The 27631-nt window shown below is 38.5% G+C and overlaps 1 protein-coding gene and 1 long non-coding RNA gene across 3 annotated transcripts; both read right to left on the bottom strand.

The window, feature by feature from the left end:
* Positions 1-16879: 16879 nt before the first annotated feature.
* On the bottom strand, positions 16880-19155 carry LOC130702388 (sorting nexin-27-like). The gene is made up of 8 exons (XM_057524073.2): positions 18779-19155; positions 18600-18702; positions 18270-18532; positions 18074-18203; positions 17810-17987; positions 17462-17712; positions 17227-17376; positions 16880-17109 (listed from the first exon to the last, which is right to left on the bottom strand). The coding sequence occupies exons 1-8, from the start codon at positions 19051-19053 to the stop codon at positions 16912-16914; spliced, it is 1548 nt and encodes a 515-aa protein (XP_057380056.1). The 5' UTR covers positions 19054-19155; the 3' UTR covers positions 16880-16911.
* A 1517-nt stretch (positions 19156-20672) lies between these two features.
* LOC130702399 (uncharacterized) lies at positions 20673-25772 on the bottom strand. Of its 2 annotated transcripts, XR_009004307.2 has the most exons (6): positions 25494-25772; positions 25234-25364; positions 22404-22493; positions 21965-22324; positions 21614-21817; positions 20673-21466 (listed from the first exon to the last, which is right to left on the bottom strand). It is a non-coding gene; the product is annotated as an uncharacterized LOC130702399 (long non-coding RNA). The 2 variants fall into 2 exon arrangements; XR_009004308.2 differs by lacking the exon at positions 20673-21466 and having other exon boundaries at positions 21694-21817; positions 21965-22330.
* Between the last annotated feature and the right edge of the window lie 1859 nt (positions 25773-27631).

Below are 27631 nucleotides of genomic sequence, written 5' to 3'. Positions count from 1 at the left end.
AAATACTGGTGCAGTGCACCAAGTCCCTCCCAACCCCACCTAAAACATGAGGGTCTCTTTTCTTTTTGCTCCTCCACCCTTCTTCAGTGTATAGACATCCCTCTTGAGCTTCTTTTAGGCTTCTGTCTCTCTCTCTCGGTCTCTCTTTATAGATTGGAACTCTAGACGATATTGACGGCACAGTTCGTTCCCCCCCCCCCCCCCATTTTTTTTTTGTGTCTGCTAAAAATTATTGACATTCAAACACAGGGAACAAAATTTTTCTTATAAAGAAATCTCGACATCAAACGCCGATGGAATTATGGAATTATAAAAAAAAAAAAAAAAAAAAGGGGGTGAACAATAAATGGGAAAATATAAAGAGAGCCTCTTGTTAAATACTTGTAAGGAACACAATAGACTGACGGCGGCATCTTGTTTCTGGCGCGCGCAATAACCCTTTTTTTTTTTTTTTTTTTTTTTTTTTTTGAAAACTCATCTGCATATTTATATTGTCGTGTTTCTTCTCTTCCGCCGCTACTCCTCTTTTCCACCGATTGTCTAAAACATAATAATATAATAAGGTAGTTTTCTATACATCCTTTTGTGTCATTTCCCTATTCAAATGTCTTCCCCTATAGTTCTGTGTGTGTGAATAGAATTTGCTTCCGTGCAACTTCCTATTTTTTAAGAAATAAGTCCTCCCACCTCCTTTTTTTCTTTTCTTGGAAATTATTATCGTGTCGTCAGACGATACATTTTTTTTTTTTTTTTTTTGGAAAGTATGTCGTTTTCCATTTGCTTCCAGGGGACCAGGGACGTAACCGACAAAAAAGGAAGGGGGAGGAGTGCGGCGCATGCGGCGTAGCTTTGACACGAAAAAAAAAAAATGGCGGCGTTGCAATGATAAAAAAAAAAAAAAAAATTAATCGTAGATTCATTAAACTTGAAAAACATAATTTTTTGTTTTTCATTCAACACAGAAAACATTTCGAATTTAACGTATTCTTGTGGAATTAAATTGTAAATAAGTTCAAATTTGAAAAAAACAAAACAAAACAAAATGGAAAAGATATGGTCAATCAAGTTTCTAGACATACATGGAAAAAAAAAAAGGCAACGCGGGAAGCCGTATTCAATCGTTCTTCTCTTTCCGGAAAAAAAAACAAAACTAAACTCAAAACAAACCGGAACAAAAATGGCCGCCACAAACAAAAAACAAAAAAAAAAAAAAAGAAAAAAAAAACAGAAAACAAATTTAAAACATCGGAATTTATATATTTTTTTTTTGTTTCTGAAATCCAGACATGCATGAAACAAATCGAGCGGTTAAACATCAAGAATCCGCTCAAGTTAAGAAAAGAAAAAGAAAAGAAAAAAAAAGAAATAATTAATAAATCCAAATGAAAAAAACGTAGACATCGGATTGGCGTCGAGAGCACGGTATGAAGTTCCTACTGATCGACTTGAATTCAGTGACAAGACGTAGGAACTCTATACCTCGCTAGCGACACGTCACATCCATTCGACGAAGTTCAACTAAAACAAAAAAAAAAGAGAGACACAGAGAGAGAGAGAGAGAGAACCAAACAATCAAAAACATAAGCCGAAAGGTGTGCGACTTAAAGACGAAGCGACCAACATTTTTCGTTTTTTTTTATCGATTCACTTGTACCCTCCCCCCCTCTTTTTAGTATCATTTTTAAAAAGGGCGTTTTCAATCCGGTTTCTATGGCGACAAGGAAACAAAAAAAAAATATATATATATATTTACATTTGTGTGTCAGCACTTTCAATCACCACGCAAAAAAAACAAAAAAACTTGTGCCTATCCGGAAGGAGAGTTTCTCTCCACTTTCGATTTGTTATTCATTTATTCCTCCTACGCGCTAACTTGCCTGCTAAACTGCCATTTCCAGCGCGCGCATGCGCCGCGTAAGCTCGCCGCTTTTTTCGTGTTTAAAATAAATAAATAAATAAAATAACAATAGTCCAGCGGAAAAAAAAAAGGTGACCAATGGCCAGTTGATGGATAGCTCCTCCTCCCCAGGATCGATTGCCTTACAATACGAGTAGGCCGGATGTAACGTATTTTTTTTTTGTTGTTGTTGAAAACTAGGCCTAACACAGGGAGAGAGGTAAGCCACAAAAGAGGGTGGGATAGCCAGCCCCACTCATACGTGTCTACCTACATGGACACCCAAATCAAAAATGGGATTCGCGTATTGGGTGGCATATGAAAAAAAAAGGTTGGGAAGTAAAATAGGGTGAAAAAGAAATAGAATAAAATGGTGGGTGGGGGGGGGGGTTTAGAGGCGAAAGAAGAAAAAAAGAAAAAAAAAGGGACCCGCCCCAATCAATACATTTGACAGTGGTCCTGTGCGACTGTTCACGCACATCCATTTTTTTTTTTCTTTTGCCTTTGAAAAAAAAAAAAAAATGAAATTAATTTAAAGCTGGTCTAGAAATTAAAAAAAAAAACCTGATTAATTTCTCCTCTTTAAATGAATCCAAGGTGAAAAAAAAAAAAAAGAAATGACTTTTTGGCGTCTTGAACGTGTCACGAAAATTGTTGGCGGCCTTGATACGAGTAACAAACCGAGTCTCAAACGAATTTTTAAAATGGCTGACAAAAAAAAAAAAAAAAAAAATTTTTTTTTTTGTTTCCAAGTCGCATCTTGTGTTTCCCACAGGCGGAATGTTTTTTTTTTGTTGTTGTTGTTTTGCAAGGGACGTGTCAATCTAGAAATAAAAAAACACATAACAAAACAAAATAATATCAATACGCCATTTTTCTTCAAATAAATTTGTCTAAAATCAACCTATTTTTTAAAACATCTACATGCTTAATTCGTGACGCGATCACACTACCAAAGAAAATGCGCACACAAAAAAAACAAAAAAAAACACGCGTTCTTCAAGTTCTTGCACTTGTCAATCAATTAAAAAGGTTGGGGAGGGGGGAGACCTTGCCAGTTTTCACGACCGTTCTTGGTCAAGAGAAATTTTCGATTCACCTTGACCGCGCCATCTACGGTCTCTCTCTCTCGGTTTTGTTTTCCTTTTAAAACCAAAAACTAAAAACTAAAAACAACAGAATAAAAGAGAAGTCGAACTGATGCCGTGTTTAATCTACAGTATCATTTCTCTCTCTCTCTCTCTCTCTCTCTCTCTCTTTTGTTCAACTGCAACAAGGGGAAATAAAAATGCAGCGCTTTACAGACATAAATTCTCGATACGTCAAGTCACAGGGTCCACCTTTCTTTCTCTTTTATCTGTCCGTCTTTATCGCTTAAGAAAAGAGTTTCCACTTTAAAACATTCAGGCAAAGACACGAGAGGAGTTCGATTCGTTCCATCTTTTTTTATTATTATTATTATTATTATTTTTTTTTTTTTTTACGGGAAGCGAGGAGGAAGGGGGGGGGGGGAGATGTGACGAGATCGAGACAAACGTTTGATTCGTCACGCAGTTCGGCTTTTCGTATTCCGACACGTTTCAAATTTTTTCGGGACGCAACATTTACGGTTTGGCACCGATGCCAAATGTGGAGAAAAATTGTCATCAACACTTCAGGTATTTTACCATTGGCACTTCCCTCCCCCCTTTTTTTTTTTTTAAAGTACCAATTCAATGCAAATGAAGTAAAACAGAAGATTGCGTACGTACACACACACACACACACACACATTGATTTGCATACAGAAAACTGGTTGCTTAAAAAAAAAAAAAGAAAAAAAAAAGGAGGAAACACGTCGATTAATGGCTCGTCCAAGGACATCAACTACTACGAAATTCCTTGTTTCAAAGTAAATCCGAAATTGTAACCCCCCCCCCCCCCCACTCTCGGTTTGATTGCGCGCAAGACACTTTAATTTCAGCGCATTTTAAATTTAAAAAAAAAAAAAAAAAAAGAAACTTTCGCAGACCGCCATTTTGTTCCGTTGCCATGGCAATCCAAGTTTCTTTCCCTATCCCCCCACTTCTTTCCTATGCCCAAAATATTTCCGTTCCCCTCTAAGCCACTATGAAACTTAAAAGGCATCGAATTACGGCCACCGCTCCCAACTTTTTTTCATCTCTATTCAATTTCAAAAAAACACACAGAGAGAGAAGAGAGAATGTATGCATAAAAATAGAAGCGGAGGGGGGTTCACACACACACAAAAACTCATCATCATCATCCGCGTGCAGACGCCATTGTCTAACCCGTTCGGGGCTCACCCCTTTCGCCTTGATCTACGTTCTAAACGGAGGGACGCATGCAATCGATCGATGGATCAAATGAATTTTTTTCTCTCTCTGTCTCTAGTACGCAAGGGGTTGAAATGGTGTACCTCGTCCGTTTACGTTTTAGATGGAAACAAAAGAGAATTTATTTTATTTTTTTTTTTTTTCAAATCAGACAGGGAGGAACAAAAAGAAATAATAATTCTTAATGCGGTTAGGCAACGACTCGGATTACGCGGCAGACTGAAAAATGTGAAACAAAATCTCGATTCAAAAAAAAACAAAACAAAAAAACAGAAGGGAAATGAAAATGATTTTGTTTTTGAAAAATTTGAGATCATCAAGTCCACAGTTTTCTGGACATGCAACAGTGCACCTCTTTTCTTTTTTTTTTTTCTCTTTCACTCCCTGTTCATTAATTTAAAAAAAAAAAAAAAAAAAAAAAAAAAAAAAAAAATTTAATGGAAGGGATAAAGAATGTAATAAAATTTGATGTGAATTCGAAGAGGCCTAGCGATGGGCGGTGACAAGTCAAAAGAAAATTGAAATGCCACCGGAGATCAAAATGAAAACATTTCAAAATACGCGCGTTTTTTTGCTGTTGTTTTTTTTTTTAAGGCGAAACGCGAAATAAAAACAAAAACATGCGCAACACAGCGAAAACGAAATCAACCCGATTTAAGTCGTAATAACATTGCGAATGTCATCCAGTCAAACTGGAACCTCAACCTTCTCGTCAAACTTGTAAATCAACTTCCCTCCAAAAGAAAAACGATCAAGGACACGATAACTACTCAATATTCATTCAACATTTCTTTTAACTAACTTAAAAAAAAAAAAAAAAAAAAAATCCCATTTTCTTTTCCTATAACAAAATAAAAATTGAATAAACATCTACAATTTCCTCTAGAAAAAAAGAGGGGAGAAAAAAAAAAAAAAATAATAATTTTTTTCAGAGGGTAGGAGGGAATCAAAAAAAAAAAAAATGTTTCTTACGTAATTGAAAGAGACAAAACCCTCCCACCCTCAAAAACGTGTGCTGTCGTGAATCATTTTCTTTTTTACATAAGAAAAATACATGAAGAAGATAGGCCCACAACATAGCCGGAGGAATAAAGCAGCAGACGGGAGACGGGCCAAACGGACTTGTGACGGACAGGCCAACTGATGGACGGTGAAAGTGAAAATAGGAAAAAAAAAAAAAAACTTTTCCAACAACGCGTGTTGAGAAAAAAAAAAAAAAAAAGAGAAAATGCCCGTCTGTATAAAAAAAAAAAAAAAAAAGAGCCACGTCCACAACCCACCACCCACTCCCCTACACGAGGCCTATAAGGTAAAATGCCGACGGGGGTCACACACGTCACGTCTGCGATGGCAGCTCCAGCAAAGAGTCCAGCAGGTAAAGAAGATTGCGTCAATCTCGCGTGACGACTTGTACCCCCCCCCCCCCAACTCCTCCCTTCTTTCTCCAGTCTGACAAGCAATAAACTCGGCCTACGACGTTCTTCTTCTTCTTTTTTATTACTCGATATAATTAAACCCTCCCGACATATTTCAAATCCGATTTTTTTTTTCTTGGAAAATGACTCTTTAGCCATCTACAAGGACAGACATATTTTTTTTTTTTTAATAAAGAATACCAAGGGCAGACCGCGTCGTTATTTAGACGGCAAAAAAAAAAAAAAAAACGATTGTAATCGTCCAAAGAGTTAAAATAAAAAATGACTGGGATGTTTTGAGAGGAAACAAAAAAAAAAAAGAAAAATTCTTTGGAGATATTTTCTCGTGTGTGTAAATGGCAAGCGAGAGAGAGTAATAATAAAAAAAAAAAAAAATAGATAAATAATATTCAAGAAAAAAGAAAATGTAATGGCCTCTCAAGGCCGACGGCTACAGAGTAGACGCGCCCTATCGCGTGATGAGACGCTCTCTCTCTCTCTCTCTGGCTGTCTGACTAGCTTCATTTGCATACAACGCTAGCAATAAGAGAAAAGAGCTGGTTACGAGGCAGAACATGGACTAGTCAGTTGTCTAGAACCTAAGGCAAGCTGAACTTTTTTTTTTTTTTTTTTCTTCTTTCCTCCTGGACATTTTGGCGCTCAAAAAGAAAAGAAAAGAAAAGAAAAGAAAAAAGAAAAACGGCAACAATTTGGCAAAAATGATTCCGGGCAATAAATCGGGGAGGTGCGAACGTGAAAAATCTAGGCAAATGTCGCAACGGTTTCTCCCATCTCCTATTGGGCCCGCGATCAAAAACGATTCTAAGGTTTCTTCTCCGAATCACATCTGTCACTTCTCCGTTCGGGGGGGACAAAATGATAAACATTTCATTTCTAAAAAAAAAAAAAAAAAAAAAAGGGATGGAAAAAAGAAAAAGGAATATCTGTTGAAACACTAGCACACAGTCTATAAGGTCCGTCCACTTTCTCTTTCCTCATCCCCTCTTCGTATCTTCTTGCTATTACATCGTTCCCTAAAACCTTTTTTTTTTTTTTTTTTTTTTTTTTTTTTTTTTTTTTTTTTTAATTCATCTCTTCTCTATAGGAACAAATTACAAGGTAATTTTCCTCTTTTCCGGAGACTCGTAAAAACAAAAATGTTCCAGGTTTTTTTTTTTTTTTTTTCCTCGACAACAAAAAAAAAATGTGTAAAAAAAAAAAATACAAAAGTGGTCGCATCGAGTCATTGTGTACAACACAACGAGCGTCTAATGACATCACGATGCGGTACTCAACAAGAAAAAGAGAAGCAAATCACACGAGGTAACAAGTTTTTTTTTTTTTTTTAAACAAGAGATCGCGTCACTCTATGACTAATTAACTGTTTACGTGAATCTATTTGTTAAAAAAAGAAAATCACAAACTTGTACATACCTGATGAATACTTCAAAATGAGAGGCACAAGGCGTTCAAAATGTGACGCCCCCCCCCTCCCCCGACTGGTAAGGGCGGAAGTAATAGATATTCAAATTCGAAAAGAATTTAACTTCCAAGTCCATTCCACTCATCTCTTACGCAAAATGATGTAAAAAAAAAAATTAAACCCCAAAATTCGAAAAAAAAAAAAAAAAAATTTAATTCAAGATGACATTCAAATGTTCAATTCTTTACATAGTGGACACCTTCCTTCGCCCCACCCCACGACACACACAAAAAATGTTGTTTTTAAATGATTTGAAAATTTTTTTTTTTTAAATAAAACAAATTTTCTTTACGAAAAAAAAAAAAAAAAAAAAAAAAAAATCTTTTTAAGGTTCGGGAGCGCCGAACAGGGGCGACCGTCTCGGTCGGGAACTGGCTGATCACTGACGACCGCGGCTGCAATGATCCACTTGAAGGCTTTTTCCACTACTCCCCATCCCACCACCCCAATATACCCCTCCCACCCTATTCGACACCGAGCCTCTTTTACGTATGTGTACAAACCGTACACGCACGGCGCCTAGACGGAGGATAGGGGGAGAGGAGGAGGGGAACGGCATATTTAAGAAAGAAAAAATTGAAAAAAATAAGAAAGATGGAAGAAAATAGGGAGTAAGAGGCTCATACCAAAAAACCCTTTCCTCCACCTCCTCCTCCTCCTGCGGCATGAGGCACACACACACACACGAGCAACATGGCCGACATCCAACTTGAAAAAAAAAGAAAAAGATGTGAAAAGAACTACACCATCCGTCAAGATGAACCCCGATCTATTTTTTTTTTTTTGTTGTTAAGGGATGAAAGGAGAAAAATTGTGCGGATTAAAAAACTAAAAAAAAAAAAAAAAAATACGTTCCGATTAAGCCACGCCCAGTTGATCGACTTTTGAGGAGGCCACCGCGAGAGTGGGCGGAGACTTGATTCAACCTTTGCTCGTTCCCGCATTGGTCCACCCAACGACCCTCACCCAGTTGACAGGCGAATAGGGTGGGGCGCAAAAGAAAGAGAGAGACGGCGGCGCTGGTGGTGATGAAAAGCATATGCAAATAAAATCCGATTCTTTTCTTTTTTTTTTTTTTTTCTTTCAAATTTGAATATGAGGCACAAAAGGAGTAAACGGAATCATCCCAACGGTTTTCCTTCTTCACCCCTTTTCTTTTTACTCACACAAGACATTTGATTGAAAAAATGGCCGTTTTTTTTGTCTCTCTCTTTCTTTCTTTCGCTTATTGTACCCGTTTTCGGCATTTCAGACATGATTTAAGAGAATGAAAGAAAAAAAAAGCGCTGCCCAAATATGTATATAAAAAAAAAAAAACCGAACGTCGTTACTTTGTACGGTACCAAAGACGTTCTGCGTTTAGTCGGTTAGCGAATGGCTGTGCTTCCTCCCCTATGGCAAGTTGGCAACGGCAGTTTTTTTATTATTATTATTTACAACTTAACGTCAGCGTGTAAGTATTTCCCTTTTAATTTTCGTCCATTTCTTGAATAAGTCCCCTCCTTTTTTTCTTCTCTTAAAGAAAAAAAAAAAAAAAAAAAAAAGAGAGACAACCGGTTCTCAATCGAAACGTGTTTCCCTATATATTCACGCCATAGGGCAGGCGCATCAGACATTCGTAAAGAGTTGACCAAACACAAAAATTTGAGAAAATTAAAAATTGAATTTAAAAAAAAAAAAAAAAGAAAAAAGAGAACCTGATCTTCAAAAAAAAAAAAAAAAAAAAAAAAGAAAAAAAAGAAATTCTAAACTAACGAATTATTATTTTTTTTTTGTGTGTGTAAGGAAAAAATCAAATTGGGCTAACTCCGACTTAATTCAATATCCGTTTTTAGCTGTGGCCGGTGTTAGATGGTACGCCAAAGAGATTGGTGGCCATCAAACTTTTTTTTTTTTTTTTTGAGAATAAATAATCGTCATTATAAATGTATGAAAGAGATGCGCGTTGGATTTTAAGCATCTCAAATGTGTTGGCTCCATCCCGCGTGAAAAGGAAGCCATTTACAACGAAGAACAACGTTTTTGCTGACTTGATTCTTTTTTTTTTTTTTTTAAGGGTATGGCAATCCAAAATTGAAAAAGAAAAAAAAAAAAAAGATTTAGATTTTATTATTTTTAAAGAAAGGCGTTTCAAGTAACCACCAAGAGTGAGAGAACGTGACTAGGTCAATTCAGTCACGATACTAAGACGAATTTCAATCGAACGATCAAGAGCACCGTGATACGATTTTCTCTTTCAGCTTCGATACTTCAATAATTAAGAAAAAAAAAAACCTCCTCAAAAAAGACACAAACCCCTTCATAACAAAAAAAAAAAAAAATATATATATAAATAATCAAAATTCAAAATCACAAAAAAGGGGGAAAGAGTTCATTTGCATATCACAGCTGCTGTCACACACACACACAAGTCCCCACCTCAGAAAAAAACGTGGCCCCTTTCATCCACTCCTTTCTTCCCTTAGTAACTATATATATACACACTAGGCTCTCTTCGCTCCATCAGCTTCGATTATTCCATGCTCCTCACAGACACAGCAAAGACGAAGAAAAAAAAAATTAAAACATTTTCTTTATTAAAGAGAAAAAAAAGAAAATCGTCTGCGCGCGCGCGCCGAGAATGAAAAAAACAAACAAAAAACCGAAAGGAGCCACGTCCGTGAGCACACCCCCAAAAATGGTCGGGTCGCCAGTTTTCCTTAAAGAGCGTCCCACAGACCGTGGAAGAAGAAAGGAAACACAAAAGATAGAAAAATGAGAGAGATCGGTTGGATTGATGGAATGTCAACGAGGAACACGAGATCCTCGTTAACGTACACACACACACACACACACACCAAAAAGAAAATACCCAAAGCTTTATCTTGTCTCTTTTCTCTCCCTCCACTTCGTCCATACATATATTCATTGCCCCCTTTTTTTTATATATATATACAAAATAGACAAAACTTTTCTTCTTCTTCTTTAAAAAACATATTACTCCCGTGATGCATTTAGAAAAAAAAAAAGAAAAAAGAAAGACAATTCGAAATCCTGACCATTTCCGCACGATCACCTTTGGATTTGTTTCGTTATCCAAACACATCTCATCAGCGTAGAGGCGTCTAACGAACGACCGTATGGCGTGAAACATGCTGCGAACGCGAGTCCTACTTCCCTACCCACCCGTCCTCACTCTTCGAGATAGATCTCATTTGACATTTTTCTTTCAAACGCCAGCAATGCCGGGTTTTCAAATTCAATGCGATAGAAAGTCGGAGTCATTCTTCTTCTTTTTTTTTTTCTTTAAAGGGTTGCCAGACAGGGATGACCATTTTAGGGGGCAACTCGATCGTGAATTTGTCCCGACATCAATTTAAACATAAAAAAAAAGGACATTTTCCATATTTTGAGCCATTTCGTTCGCCTTCATATTGTGACCTGACAAAATAGGGAATACAAAAAATTCTACCGTACATTCCCAGCTCCCAATTTTTTTTTTCCAAAACAAATATTTTCCCCGCTTTCGAATTCAAATAATTACTTTAAACACTACGATCGAGTTTCTTTAAGAAAAAAATAAATCAAATCAAATACACGGTAAATCATTACACACATTATCTTGATACACTTTAAAAACAAAAAAAAAAAATGATACGTAACTACCGTGTACGACTACGTGTATGTATTGTATAATATCTGTGCGTGTACGTGTCGGACTGTTTAACCTGTCGGTAAAAGAAAAGAAACTCCTACGGTTAAAAAAAAAAAAGAAAAAAAAAAAAAAAAAAAAAAAAAAAGGGAGAGATATAATCAGCAAGAGGAGGCAACTCATCACCGGCGGGGTTAAAATATCTAAAATAAAATAGACAAAAAGGAAGACGAAAAAAAAAACAAAAAAAAAAATTCAAAACTTTCAGGTTCGGGAGTAGAGAAAACAAAAAAAAAAAAAAAAAAAAAAAAAAAAAAAGGTCCGCGGGATTCTTCTCGTTTTCATAATTATGCCTACCGGCCAATTCCACTCTCTCTCTCTCTCTCTACGTGCGTACACACACACACAGATCAAACTGCTTCATTTGTGTGTGTTTGTGTGTTTCGACTTAAAGCTTTTAAAATTAAATTTTCTAAAAAATTAAATTCTAATTGAAAATCCAGAGTAGAAAAAAAAAAGCTTTGAGGAAGCGTTTGATAACACAATCAAGGAACCAACAACAATTGGGAAATGATTCAAATGAGTCAGCAAAGAGCAAAATAAAAATCAAACAAGTTTTTCTCCCCCCCCCCTCCTTCCTCCCTTTGGGGTGGGAGGAAAATAGAATTAAAAAAAAAAGAGATGCTCGTTTTGAAATACTACGAATCGGTTGTTGAGCTACCGATTGCGAGAAATAACATTACGTTTGATTTTGTCGGGACACGGTGAGGAAAAAAAAAAATATCGCGTATGATAAAATCCGGGCTCGTTACACTCTCACTGTTTTATAATGGAAAGCTCAACGTCAAGATGTGCCGGAGCACTCGAATAATTCATCATCATGTCTTTATTTTTTAATTTTTTTTTTTTTTATCTACCTTCCCAACTTCAATTTATGTGTTGCTATTTCTTGGTTGGCTGAACCGATATATGCATTTTTTTTTTTTTTTTTTTTCACAACACGTTTGTCAAGAGCGTAAAAAGGCCAGTGAACCGAGCGCGCATGCGGGCTCCTTTTGGCGTCTTAAAAAAAAAAAATAAAAAAAAATAACACAACAACATTTTCCTAACGTAGTACGACGTTGAAAACATGCCGTCGCAAGTTGAAAACTCGTCAATCACGGGAATGCGTGTGCCCGCTCTCATATCATCATCTCCATTCAAAATAAATTAGTTTTTCTCAAGGGCTATTCCTTCCGGTAACAGATTTTTAACGCGTATCTGACAACTCCCCCCCGACACAGACGAACATTTCGGCAAGTCCTTTTCTATGTTAATTGATTCCTGTAATCTGTATTAAGCAACTTCAAATAGTTGCTTTAAAAAAAAACAAAAAAAAACGAGGAAGCTGTGGTATTAGGCCAATAATGCTCGCCCGACTCCACCCACGCTCCCCTCCCCAACCTCGAAAAAAAAACCTGCGGGACACGACAGCGCAGACGCGCACCCCGCCCTTCAAAGCTCCCGCACATTGGCCCTTTATTTTCATGGAAAATTGAAAAGAAAAAAAAAATAGAGAAAAAATGATAAAAAATAATCGATTTCTATTAAAAGGATTATTGATAACCTTTTAATTCATCGAAAATGTTTTAAAAATAAAAATAGAAAATTCAATTCTCTCCCGCCTCTATTTATGCAGTATCCCGTTAATAGGCATTACAAATAATTGAATAGCGCCGCAATCTTAGACGCACAGAATCCCCACCCGTCCCCCTCTCTCTCAAAATAAAATCAAAATGCGAGCAACAAACATTCCCACACAAACATTGTTGATTGGTGCTATACAACAATCTGCATAAACGGAGCCAAGAAAAAAAAAAATATCCCCCTCCCCAATCCTTCATGTAGGGAGAGGGGGTTCCAATCTACACGTATGCAAAAGCCTAAACATTATCTCAAACTCTGATGGCCCAATTTCCCACGTTTTACAAGCCCAAAAAAAAAAAAATTATATAAAGGGTTGCATCGGCATTCCCACACAACATGCATGCGCAGTTCTCCTCCTCAGTAGCCGATTTGCATATGATAAAGCGTCGTCACCATCCTTCTCTGTGTACGTCGAAATATAAGATCCCCCCTCCACCTCCCCAGAAAGGGTTACGTAAAGGCATCTCCCCCCATCGACGCTGTACAAAAGGGGAATGAAAAGAATCCTCAGCTTCCATCTCTCCCCCACCCCACCACCTAAACATGTGTGTGCATATGCGTTATATATGCAAAGAGTTAAAGGGGTTTGTATCGCAATCTACTCGCATATGCATATGCAAAATGGCGTTCCATTAATGAGAGCGTGTGAAAACCCCTTCACATACACATACACATACACATACACACACACACCCTGGGTTTTAGAGAAGAGGGGGGTTTACACAATCGCCTACCCCAATGCCTTGTGATGTCATTTATTCACTCCCCTACCCTTTGTAGAGAACTGTCTCCCAGTGGGGTTGGGATCATCTCGGTTGAGGATCTCTTGCGCCACACCTGAAAAGATTCTTCTTTTTTTTTTCGAACCCATCCCACGGATGGAAGAAGATCACTATTGATCACCTACCCTCCTCTCTTTAACGGCCTTGATTTTTCGCTATTGTTCAAACGGCCATTTTGACGGGGGTAAGGGAAAAATTTCAGTTAAAAATAAAAATTCGAATTTCGATAAAACAATTGCCACACAACACGATTCCAATGAAAACTCATCAAAAGAGATTTTTCAAAAAGCAAATCAAATATTTAAAAGATAATGACCAACATTAACAAGACACACGAGTTCAAACGGGTTTTGCGTTTGACGGAATGCCCTAGGCCCTGACGGCTCATTCCCTAAAGTCTTCTCGCAAACGCTTACGTAACAATCGAATGAAATTCCCGTGATGACCAACCAAAAAGAATATCAACATTCAAACAAAAAACGATTTCAAAAGGAAGAACAAATTCTTACGAGAAGGCAACAGTGCATGGCCAAAACTGCGACGATTAGAAAAGCGCACATGTTGCGGAGCTCATTATTCAAGTGATAGGACTCTATAATAAGATGGCAGACAGAGAAAATGGGGACACATTAATATGTATCAAATTTGTTCTTACTGACTAATCCGATTACCGAGACAGAGAGAAAGGCTTTTGTCTACCCGATGTCGTCGTTCTTTAAAAAAAAAAAAAAAAAAACACAAAAACTGGAATCGAACATTCTTCCGATGAATGAAAAACAAAAAATAAGGAGATTTGCATACGAGGTCACGCATAAACTCTTCAACCAGGGAAAAACCAAATGTTTCATTCTCTTCACGTGATCGTGTTGAACGGATTATCCGAAAAAAAAAACGGCTAAAATAATGACGCTCTCCCTCATTAGTGGAAAAAAAACACGTAGTTAAATCAAAGAAATCCAAACATTTGAAAAGAAAACAAGAGGCCTCAACGTAAACCGACGTACGATTTTTAAAAACAATTCGAGAATTCAACACATTTTTACGTCGCCATTCTTCAATTCAAATAAGAAAAAAAAACAGGTTGAAAATGAGAAATTGTTTTGAGTGTGTTTAGTTTTCCATTTTTGTCCACACGTTTGGTGACTAAAAAACAAAACAAAAAAAAACGCATTTTAAAATACCAAACGTGGACTTTGTTTCCATAACAGGCCACCTGTTCCCAATTTCAGGGGTGTTCATTTATTTATAACTTTTGAAACTAAAACAAATTCGAAAAAAAAACCTAAAAAAATATAACCCCCCCCCCCCATAAAAAAAACGAGTTGGGAAACCATCCATCTTGTCTGATGACGCTCACGGCCTTTCGTTCTTGTTTCATCTCATGATCGGCTACAATAAATTTCCCGACTCGTTCAAAAGAAAAAGTTTTTGTTTTCTGTGTGACGTGCAACAGCAGCCCAAAGGAAATTGGAGCTGCCTTCATTCCATTTGCCTATAAAACATTCTCTTTCTTCCCCCCCCCCCCCTTCGATTTAATTGTTGCCAGAAATGGCGCCTCAAAACTCACAAAAATCAGCCAACGTGATTTCAGTGCCAACAACAATCATTCATCATCACGACAAAACAAAAGCAATCATTTTCCTACCTTTGCAGTGTACCGTAGGTTGCTGGACGAGGGAAGATGGACCACGTTGGAATAATTGCATTTGGCCGTCCACGTGGCCACCAGGATCTCGTGTGCGATCAGGACCTTCACTAACTTTCACTTTTTTTTTTTTTTTGTTCGTGTCAATGACTTTTCTCACGCAGAACGACAAACACTAAACAAGGATAAATATGTTCCAGTCAAAAATGAATTCGGATGTGTTGAGTGGTGGACGATGAAACACACACAAAAAGAAAAACGATCTCTAACAGCTCAGCCGACCCACGACCGGACTGCATGCCGAAACGAATGACTCACTAGCAGCCGAAAAAAAAAATGGCCGATTAGCAAGTCGAGAACAAAGATGGCCGATAATGTTGCCCCTTCCTTTTATATGCTCGTCTAATGATGAAAACTATGTAAATGAAGGGATCAAAAGGAAAGATATTTTTTATGACTCTTATTGATGTGAATCCTCTTCTAACCACGCACGCTTTTAAGGAATGTCTCTTTCGCCATTTTGTTTCAAACAGCTGTTTGTGGGCTGGCAGCCTGGCACTGAAAGCAGATATAAAAAAAACAAAACAAAGCAAAAAAACGACACGTTGCAATTTTATGTCTTTATTTTCAGTTATACACATCCGTTTGCCGACCGGGGCTAGAGGACGAGGCAGAGCTAAATGAAAATTGAAAAAAATTTCAAGAAAAAAACAAAAGATTGACACAAATTTGTTTGTTTTTTTTTTTTTTTCAACAATAGAATACAAGAATTTGATTGTTGGGAAAAGAAGTAGATCAGGAGGGGGAACATAGGCAATAACAGACACACACACAAAAAAAGAGAATATAATAAGTGAGAGGATCGAATACGCTTTTATATGGCGACAAATAAAAGGAGAGTATGGTCGACCAAAATGGTCAAAGAAGCAAAAGGGAGTGAGTTTTTTTTTGTCCTTTGCCGTATTTGAATAAATTCACTTAGCTGAAAAACAAACAAACAAAATGTACACGATTGTGTTGTGCACACACACACATTTAACAAAATTTGTATGCAGGACGTGGTAACAAAATTCATTTTTCTTTTCGTCTTTTGTCAACCATCCCACGTTCACAATCATCACCAAAAAAGGTTTTAATGATGGAACAAATAAAAAAAAGAAAGAAAAAAGGATGAAATAGTGGACAGCGATTTTTCGATGTGACTTCTGGAATGCAAGAGCTTCTCGTTTTTTTTTTCTTTATGTTTTCCCGGATGATGTGGATTGTAATCGACCAGAAGCCAAAATGGAGACGCAATAAACACAATCATAACAACAAAAACGAACGAAAGGTGTGTGTGTGTGTGTAACGCACAAAAAAAAAGGGAAGTGCTGCGACGCAATGGGGGTAAATTCTCTTGGTCAGAAGTCAAAGAGTTGGGGGGGGGGCTCTACGGTACATTTTCCTTCATCGTTTTTTTTCTGTCTGCACTATAAAGGCAGATAACTATCGCTAACAATCACGAATGAAAGATTCAAAAAAGGAGAGCTTTTTCGTCTGAGTATGTCTTTTTTTTTTTCGTAACGTGCGCTGTTAAAGAGGAAGAACGAAAGAAGGAGGGAAATATAGTTGCCTAATCTGCGTGCAACGAGCCGCCAGACGGCCAGACGAGTCATCCGTCAAGCGAAAAAGGTCAGCGACAACGACACAACAAAGAAAGTGAGGAAGAAAAACAGAAAAGAAGACGACTGTACATTATTTACAATCAAACGGCGATCGTAAAGACGTGCGGTTTTGTGTTGGGATTGTATGGGAAATGAGTTAACAAGGAAGGAAAGCGAAAAAAAAAACGAAAAAAAAACAAAAAACATCACGATTGAGAGAGAGGATAGGAGGTGGGACATCTATCGACGGAGCGGCGGTTGTGTTTTGAAGAAGATCCTTCGCTGCTTCGGTGCACTGCCTCCAAACGGATTGACTAGCAACAAACTGCAGAGCCATCTGACGTCCAAAGGACTGGGCACGTTTTTGTTTTTGCTTTCTTGCGAATCCTTTTTTCACATGGCTTGGTCGGACCACTTGCGCTCTTCCTGGACACGATCGAAGCAGTCGCACATGTAGACAAAGTAAGGTGTAAAGATGCGGACCCAGCGCGGTGACTTGTCCGGCCGGTGGTACTGCAGACAAAAGGCCATTCCTTCGTCATCCACTTCCCAAGCCAAGATCGTTTCCCAGCGGAATTCTATCACTTGGTTCTAGTATTGAGATGTTTAAAAAAAAAAAAAAGGAGGGAAAAAACCAGAATTACTTTCTTTTACGAAATACAAATTTAAATAAAATGATAAGGTCGTTGGAATATTCTTTTCACTCACCTGTATGGATCCATCCTCTTTACACGCCTGAAGACGAAAGGCGTTGAATCCCAAAGAGGGGATGACGTGACCTTCTTTACGGGCATCACAACCGCAGTGAGGAAAAACCACTTCACCGTAGCCGGGCGACTGCCGAGCCAAGGCTAGATACTGGGTACGATAACAACGACAAATTTATTCTCAAAACCTGTAAAAACTTGAATAAAAAAGAATGTACGCGATGGGCAATATCTACCTCGGCGCGGCGATTAATGTCCTGCATGGCTTTAAGTTGGTAGAGGTTTTCGCCCGCCACGACATGACCGCGATTGACTTCATCGACCGTTTGCCAGAACAAATATGCCGAGATCAAATCGTCACGGGCCAGTAGCAGCTCCACCTGAGGCGAGAAGAGCCATCGTCTTAAAGCGAGACACGTGGCCGACGCCGTGCTGTAATTCTGGATGTAAATGTTATGAGGGACTTCGTGCACCTGCAACTTGCGTTCTGTCGAAACGAATTTTTTTCAAACCACAAGATATAAAAAAATAAAATAAGTTAAAAACACATTAAAAATAAAGGGTGGGATGGAAAGTTTTCCGACCAAAATTATACTCGACGATTTCAAAAAGTGCGAAATACTGCACGCTTTGCTTGTCCAGACAAATTTTTTCGACGGTTGCATTGTAAACATCGAGTGTGGTCGAGGTTTTGCAGACTGTAACCGACACCACTTCGTGAGTCGGCAATAAAACCTTTAAATCCACTTTCTGGAGGCCATCCTGTTTCAGAGATATAAATCAATATAGGGATGTGCTGAAGCGCGTGATATATGTCTAGCGGGTAATGTTGTATTTTTATGCCTTACCTGATCGTCATCGCAATCGGTGAGAAACTCTTGTACGATGTCGCTTTCCGCAATAACACGGACTGCACACACTTTCTCCAGGTACTGTTCTAACCCTCTGCGGCGAGCATCGAGCTGCTGTTCACTCAACCTGGGCAACAATTTCAGTATTATATTGTTTTCGTGAAATGAAAGCACTGCAAACTAATAAACTTACGCGAACGGCCATTTGCCGGGCAGTTTGGGGAAGTTGAAACCAATGAACTCCTTCTTGAGGTTGTTGTGCAGGTCAACAAACTCACTGTATCTACGAGATGTCAGGTGCCTTCCAGCCATGTAAATGTCAAACACCACATATTTGTCATTCTTTTTGTCTGCTAGACGGTAATCTGGAATAGATATGGGTAGGGAGCGCTTTTCTGAATAGTCAATATAGGAGTAGCCAGCGGTTTCTTCATGTGGCTCTAGGCGCTCAGCTTCCTGAAATTCAATCAACACATTACATCAGCATGAATACATTTGTGATGTAGAATGTGCAACAGCTCACCTTTGAAGACACAGAGATGACAGTAAGCAACAAAACGTCACCACCTGACTTGATCAAGTCAACAACTTGCTTATGAGTTGATCCTTCGACACTGGAGCCATTACTAGTTTGGTTCAATAACAATAGGTTCATCGATTAATCATTAGATAAGTAAACCATGACATTACTTTAGAACTTACACTTCCAGGATTCTGTCGCCTTTTAGAATGCCTGCTTTATCTGCAGCACCACCTTTCAGGACCGCGCTGACATGCTGCAGAGGTGCATAAAGCTGGCCATTGATGGAGCGAAGCTGTCCGCCTTCGCTCACCTGTCCGCGCACATTGAATCCAAATCCCGTTTCCGATTTGACAATTTGGACAATACGAGGGCCAGATGCTGTCATGGACGTTTTAGTTCCGTAGTTGCTGTTTTCGAAAGATTCCCGACTATTCTGCTGATGGATGTCGGCCATGTTTGCCTTTACCTTTTTTTTCTATTTTTTTCTCTTTCTAATAACAAAACAAACTACCCGAGCTCAGTGGTCTTCAACTCCCTGTCTAGCCGAACGGCGTCCGCATGCCATCTGTTGTTGGAAACAAGAAATAGTTGTTAGAAAATTCTTTGCAGTGGTTCCAAGACATTGTTATTTTTACCTGCAGATGGCTTTTATTTACATTCGTCCCGCCAACTTAACAAAGTACGAATTTTTCCAGGTAATGGCTGACACTATCGATTGTTAATTTGCAACGTCATTTTATGATTCGAGCACCAATACCTATAAGTAGAAAAAAAAACAAACAGGTGAATTTAACTGAAGTCAAACACGCCGTGGGTTAATACAAGTTGTTTTGTGCATCACCAACACATTTTGTGATTGATTTTCGCTGTCCACTGGCTTCGTCTGGAAACTGATTACGCAGCACCGGTTGGTTGGGTAACGGTTTCCCTTGAGATTGATAGCCCTGAAGTTCTTCCTATATTGGCGCCCAATTCATCTTTAATTCAAAGCTTTCCATTTTCTTTATGACGACGAACCGAGAAGAATGTATCAGTAATCAAATTATTGGGTAATAAAGGAAAAAAAAATCAATAAAACGACTGGATGAAGCTCACAGCATTTTTTTTCCCCATTCCGCATCCGGATATGTACGTTCACATGGACCTGAACGTCCTCCTAACGTTCAATCGGGCTTTTTGATAATAGCCATTTCCTCTTCAATTTTTGCCTTTTTAATGAAGGGAACGATAGTGAATTTCAAAGGTGCTTATTTCCGTTCTTTACTCGTTCCTAATATTCGCTTTTTCGTGTGTTGAAACAACTTTTACGATGGAAACAGCTCATCTGGCTGCCGACAAAATGACTACATGCAAAGCCAATCATTTCTGCAGCCAGTCTGTTGCTGTCTTTTAAACGACATCAACTGCTTTTGCAAGCGTCGAACAAAATAGTTAGCCCAAACTTTGCTGAAAAACGCGAACATAGTTTCAATCCTATTATTTCCTCTCTGTACTTCGACAACAGCAAATATTGAATATATTCCTAGTTGAAAAATGCCATTTTACAAGTTTGCACCGTCCCGACAAATTTTGGCACTCACGGTAAAAGTTCCTTTTTTTCCATTTGATTGTCTTTCCGTTCATGCATGTGACACATGACAGTTCGCGAACTCGGGTCGATGTCAAATTGCTGTTCCATTCGACACGAGAAAAGCATGCAGCTGAGTGGGCAAACCGGGAAGCGATAATTGAATCGCAACGGGGAGAGGTTTTTATCAAGAAACTTTTTTTTTGTTTTCCTTCTCTCGCCATCCCTTCAGCAGCAGTGACCATCCCAGGGCGTGGGCGTACGCTGCTGTTCGTACAATGAGGTTTCATATAGACCTGTGTGACCAGCGGGTGAATCTATGTACACACACGTGCCCTCGTCCAGGAAATTGAACACGGGCGTCCGAAAACATGGTTGCTTCTCTTTACGGCTTGGGTCATGTGTGTGCTCACACACTTCTATGAAATACATACCCATCATCATGGGCTGAAATCCAACTGTTCAAACTGGGTGTCCAATCTTACATGATTTCCATATTGCTCGTATGTATTCTCATGCAGGCAGGTCCACACAAGGGAGGGATGGAAGTCTTTGTCAATTTTACATATCATTTATGGAAAATATTCAGAGGACAAGGTCCAGTTACAATGCTTACCTATTTTTAAGCAATGGCAAATGCATTACAAACTATCGTCAAACTCGATAATCAATACAGACCATTAATCAAATCGATTTGTTTTCTGGCTGGCTGAACTAAAAAAAAAAAAAAAAAAAAAGAGGACAATTGAGAAAATCGACAAGATTTTTACAATATAGAAAACGGAATCTGTAACGAAAGGCTGATGAAAAGTACCGGCCCTTTTCTTCCCGATCGAAATACAGTAATGAGAAAAGTAAGTACATCCAGGCTATTACGTAAGCCCGCCATCTAGAAGAGCACCGACAGCCCCATCGATCCGATTTTGCCAAGCACGTACACACGCACACACGTCCTCCTGGACTCGTTTCACTAATGTGTGGGAGCAACCTGGCGAGACGGCGCTGCACGTATCGAAAAGAGGATTTTATAGATTGACGTGATTACAATCTTCTGAATAAATCCCCACGAAGAACGGCCAAGAAGATCATGTGATGATCAAGTTGTCATTGATCAACTACTGCGTGCACAGGTATAAGACACCGAGATTACCAAGTAATCAGGTAGATACTAACAAGTTCCGTCTCTGATTGCCAACCGAACCAAGTCATGCGAAAACAATAGAAATGCGATATAAGAAAAAAACAAAAAAAACAAAAAAAAACAAAACAAGGCCGTACTTAACTTTTCAAACCACGTCTACTGCACATCAATTAAGAATAATAGGAGAAAATTTCAGCCAATGGTCGTTCAACCGATGATGAAAGAAGACAAAAAGAGATTAGTGGGCAACTGGAGTTTCTTGTTATTCATAAATTAATGCGTGCTGTTATTTCGTGTTCAACTTACCTTTATTATTATTATTTTTTTTTTTACTCTTCTCTCATCGACTAGCCCACCAGTACTCCACCCAGGTCCTCGCGGCTCAATAATGTCATAAAGTATGTATATCTTTCCTAGGCATTCCTGCATCTACACACTTTTGTTTGTTGTGTACGTCATATACTTAAACACCCTCTAACATCTGCACATATACCAGGATTAGCATAGAGCCTATAAAAAAAAAGAAGAAGGGCGTCGGTAAAACATCCAATTCACATAAACACTGTTTTATGTATGGAAAAGCAGATCAAGTTTTTCCTTAAAAAAAAAAAGAAAAAAAAAAAGGCAAACAAAAAAACCGGACACGTTTTTACTTACGAAAAATGCAGGTCCACCTGTTTTTGCGTTGCCTCCATAACACGCTCCCGTTGTATATTATCCTGTAGCTTTTTTTGCTGTTGTTGTTGATGTTTTCAAAATACTTTCTGACGAACCTGAGAAGTTTCGTGGGAACGTATTATTACAATGGTTAGGGGTTGTGTAACGAAGCTCACCATGGCAACCGATGTTTTGCCAGTCAGCTCTTTTATAAACACAAAACTCCTTTTCTTCGGCGAGCCAACAAACACGAGGTGCACTACAATCAACTGCATACACACGTACATACGGAGACGTTCAATAGACCGTGTCTACAACAACGAAATGCATACCACATGGGGCAGTGACTCCACGTCAATCCTACCGCTGGGTAGATATTAGGCGATCTACTCGTCTCAAGTGAGAGCTTTTTTTTTAATTATTATTTGAAATTAAATACCTTTGCAATTAGAATTCGCATGTTCATGGCCAACGTCGTTGATAACGTCGAATGCACGCGGAAACGAGGCGCGATTTTAAAATGGCACACCTGCACGAGAAGAAAAAAAAAAAAAAAAAATAGAACTTTAAGCCAGATGAAAATGTATAATACATACATTATGATATCAGTAAATAATGATAAGAAGGTTTGCTGGCAATCGTGAGTGTCCCCCTTGTCTTTCTTATCCATATTTAGCTTTTCGTTTTTGCCCTCGCTTGGTATTGATTCTCGTATTTCTCTTGTAGTATAAATCTGCTGTGTGTGTCTCTCTTTTTTTTTTTTTTTTTTATTTCTACCAATTTTTATTCTTTCTCCTCCCCTACTACCCCATCGTTTTATATCTTCTACTTATTCGCGTCCCCTTTTATTTTATTTATTTTTTGTTTTGCTTCCTCTTGTTCTTTTGACCTTCCGGGAACCAAAGTAAACTATGTCGAGAACATTTCACGTCTCGACTAAATGTGTAACCGGGGGGAGCGCAATGCCATACGGTGTAGGAACATTGGAATTCTCCCGAAAATTTTACTGAAAAAAAAAAAAAAAGAAGTTGGAAAGTTTATGTTGATTTCGCATTTTTATGTGCACGAATTAAATGTGGAGGACCCATTTTTCTTTTTTAATTCCACGTTTTGCGCAGCGATGACAACATCTAAAAGAGTCGGTTGACGGTAATGACAACGATGAAATAAGATGACAGCTATACACACAATGTAGAGGGTAGGGGGTTAAAAAAAAAAAAAAAAAAAAAAAGAAAAGAAAGAAAAGCTTATACGAAAAATGAGCGTCTCATATATAAAGGTTGGGCACAGTTCATCAACTGTCGCTAAGCTGAAATGATGACAACGGACCCTCCTAGTCAGAAATGCTGGAACGATTCAAGCGTCCTTTTTGGACTGTGGCATGAAGGACAAAAAAAAAAATAGCTCATCATCATCTGAAAAACAGGACATTTTCTTTTTTTTAACATTACGAGCCCACTGAACTTGTTTCTTTATAACGACGGCCTCTATATGTGTGTATGCGCTACGTATTAACGTTTTTTCTTTTCTTTCTTTTTCTGTATCCTTTTATCTTTGCAATCCAACTTTTTTTTTTTTTTTTTTTTTTTTTTTTTTTGCTTTCTCTTTTATTTCTTTCCCTGTTTTCTTTAGCCATCTACTTTCGTTATATCCCCGGCGATCAATAGCGCAACAGCTGAATTACACGTCTATATCCCCCGCTGTCTACAGCCGTAAGCCTCAGACAGCGTTTCATCTAGATACTTTGTCGTTTACCTTTTTTTTTTTTTTAATCAACCAAAAATTTAAACGCATTTCTTCGTATCGCTAATATCAGATGAAAGGAGGAATGCTCTTTATTACCTAAAAAATTCCTCGACTTTAGGTAACCGCGGTGTTTTCAATCAAGGCCACATTGTACGCAATCCCCTTTTCTTCTTCGAAAATCCAAAAATCCTTCATTTCCGATCTTATTCATTCGCTCGGTTTCTCGCAATAAAGCAAAGAAACAATAAAGGGCCGCGATGACGCATTCCGTCTACGAAATATACGCGGTCTATCTGTTACAATTATTGATTGGCGAATGAAAAAAAAAAAAAAATAAATAAATACATGCGTAGTATTCCCTTGTAAACGTTGAACATTCCGTTAAGGTAGGACGACGTTGCCAACGAAAGCGAAACGGAGCACAAAATGTTTTCTTTTTTTTTTTTTAAAGGAAATTAAGGCTTATCCCAGCGACGTTCAGCTAAAGACAATGTCGACTACTTGGCCAACGAAAATGAAGAACATGGAAAAAAAAAAAAAAAGAAGTAAACGACCATATTGTTGAGTTCTTTTCTCTTCTTCCGGGTTAGCAGTTCCATCCCCTCCCGTGCCCACGCCGTGCTGTTTTATTGTCTGTTCGGCCGTGCGGGCATAAAAAGAGGAAACGAGTTCCAGTAGAAACACGGTACAATTTAGGACGGCAGTATGTGGTTCGCTAGATTTTATACCAAGCACCACTTACCCGAAAAGTACTTAACGTTGAATTAACATTCGTTTACCCTTTTCCCTGTATGGCCAATGTCCGCCACGCAATTACGACACGCCATCATTCAACACAGAAATGAGTATTTCGAAAACGCTCGCTAATTAATGAACCGAGTGTTTTAAATTCGTCGTTGAAATTTTGGAAGTATGTTCAGAAATCAACCCCCCCTCCCCTCCCCCCGAAAAAATAGATTCTCAGAAAATCTATAAGACGGACTAACGGATCTACTCACACTCTTGTTCCTTCCTGTGTTAGCTTCTTTGCAGCGCAAAACTTTGTTAGTGTTCCATTTAGAAAAAAAAACAAACATATTCCCTTCTGTTTTCTTTATAACGATCTGTTTGTAAGCTGGAAAAAAAAAAAAATTCAACTCCCTTCACAAGAAAAAAAAAAAATTGAAGAGACTCAAATTAGTTAACTACCACGGAGTTTGTTATCCTTTTTTTTTTTTTCCTCTCTCACTTTCGAGGGAAATGGAAAAAAAAATATAAAAAAAAGGTCTTTTCTGTGTGAGAAAAAAAAAAAAGAGGAAGAGAGACGACAGTGATGGTAGTGGTGACATATATCGATCCGAACAACGCCCTTGGTCGTCGCCATTCCCACCCCTCTTTGCCGCTGTGCGCTTATATAACCATTGCCGATTGTTGCAGACGGTTGCAATTAAACAATACCCCCCCTCCCAAAAGAAAAAGTTACAAAAAAAAAAAAAAAAAAACACACATAAAAAAGGAAGAATTGATTATCATTTGGAACTTACCGAGATGATGGCAAAAACTCGGATGAAATAAAAGAAATCACGGCCGGGTTAATTGAAATGTGCGTGTCTCGTTTCGATTCCAAACGACGAGGAGCCATTAAAGGGAAGACGTAGCGCGGATTATTGTTTACCTTCAGACATAAAAGAAGAAGAAAAAAGAAATGTTTGGAATTACAGGGTGAACGAGAAAACTGCGAGAGGGGAGGGGGAAATGAATGAATAAAAATCAATATAAAAGACGGGACAAGAATATAGCTCACCAATATAGCCTTGTAAATAGGACGGGCGTTTTCTTTTTTTTTTTTTCTTCACGAACAACTGACATGATCCAATCTGCCGTTTTTCCACTCCGATTTCCTCTTTTTTTTTTTTTTATTAGTACTATATACTTGTGTTGTAATATCCTTCGCATCTCTCGTCATCAAAACTGAACCTATCTTTTCCTTGGTGAACGGAAAGGAAAGAAAAATAAATCAGATATAAAGGCAAAAGAAAAAAAAATATATAAAGAATTGGATATACAGAGTCGTTCACCTCGATTTTTCAGGATCCAAAATGTGAGCAGGGAATAACATGTTGTAGTACATCTCTTCAAATCTCGTTCTCTTTTTTTTTTTCCCTTCATTTTTTTAAGTATCACCGATGGTTGAAAATCGCCCGAATTTCCTATAACATTTTTTTTCTTTCCTTCTATTCTTCTGTTGACATAAAGACTCGACGGTCCTCTCGTGACGTCAAAAAAAAAAAAAGTTCAAATGAAATCAGGAAAAAAAAAAAAAAAAAAACTCAGATTATGCGCGTTTTTTGTAAAGAAACGAAATTGAATTTTTCCCGTCCAAACGACAAGGTTTTTGCTTCAAGTAGTTTGTGTTGCCAGCAGAAAGAAGTACACATAGTGTAGGGTCCAACATCCTCCTTCCTGGCCGTGTATTCTTTGCACAATGTGTGGCGTGAACGGGAAGGGGGGGGGGGGGCGAAATAAACATAAAAGGCAATGTTTGTTGTGATGTGACAACGTTGGACCCCCGCCCGCAACTGGGCCAATCCAACGAGATCACATTGAAAAAGGAGACTACGTACACAGCGAGATAAATGTTGGCCGGATTGCGCAAAAAAAAAAAAAAATAAAATAAAAGGGGAAATCTGCGCGTGTCCAATTTTTTTTTTTTTATTTTTACAAACGACCCTGTCGTTCGGTCATGCAGTCAAAAAAAAAAAAAAAAAGAAGAAGAAAATCTGATGCAGCTTGAGAGCCATAAGGTTAGAGAACAGCTGGACATGGAATCCGTCTTTGCGTCAGCTCGTTTTCATTTCCTTCCCTTTCGTTTGACTTTATTTATTTATTTATTTATTTTTTTTTTTTTGTTCTGTTGCTTTCGTTTCATTACCGTCGCAATCCGCCGCGCCGGACGTTGTTGGACGCGTACAGATACGCAAACACCATTCAGCGCCGGCAGGCAAAGAGAGTGAGGAAAAGAGGAAAGAAAGCAATGCGACTCTTGGGTGCCCTTTCCGTGCACTGTGCAACATAAATCGTGCGGCTATAAATCGTGGCCCCGCCAACCAGCACAACGAAGAGACTCACTAAGATGGCCATCATCATCTTCCCCTCACAAACTGGACGGCCAAATGATATCAAACCGTTGTGTGTGTCTACTGGAACACATTTCTTTTTTTTTTTTTTTCGACTGCTGGCCCAATTTTCCACTGGCAGATAATCATCCAAGATTTTTTTTTGGGGAGGGGGGGGGGGGGCCCGCTTTCGTCTTGACGGGCGATAAAGTGAATGAAATCAAGGATCTGTTAACACACACACACGACTGCTGACAGCGTGAAGGCTTTCGGATGCGAAAATAAATGAAAAAAAAAAGAAAGAAAGAAAACTAATCCTGAAAGATGATGACGGATTAAATTATAAAGCAAAGTGACACATTCAAGGGAGGAGTGCATCAAGTTTCCCTGCGCTCAGCTGTCGGACAGATCAGTCTTTTATTATTAGGATCTACCGCCAGACACGGCCACACACACACACACACACACACACGGCCTGCCATCATCGTGATAGTTGCTAACGCGATCAATCGAGCGCGTGATCGTGACTTGACACACACGGGCCATTGGACCTGTTGCCAACGGCTCCCCCGCTTGCCTTTTTTCTCTACCTCCACCCCCCCTCTTTCTTTTTTCTTCTTCAGCTGTCTCATCTCGTTATCTCGTCTCCAACAGTCGATGTGAGAGGGAGGAGGAAAAAGACGTGAAAACAAAAAAAAACAAAGAAGAAGAAAGAAATCCCCGTTCTTTTCCGATGCGAAAAGAAGTTGAGACTGTCAAAGATCCTTGCCGCTTTGACTTTCTCACGCGGCCACGTTCCGACTCGATAAACAGCCAAGACTTTTTC

This window comes from Daphnia carinata, chromosome 10 (genome assembly GCF_022539665.2).
Source record: "Daphnia carinata strain CSIRO-1 chromosome 10, CSIRO_AGI_Dcar_HiC_V3, whole genome shotgun sequence".
Taxonomy (NCBI): domain Eukaryota; kingdom Metazoa; phylum Arthropoda; class Branchiopoda; order Diplostraca; family Daphniidae; genus Daphnia; species Daphnia carinata.
Note: the sequence above shows the minus strand (reverse complement) of the source record. Positions and strands in the feature narration are given on the sequence as shown.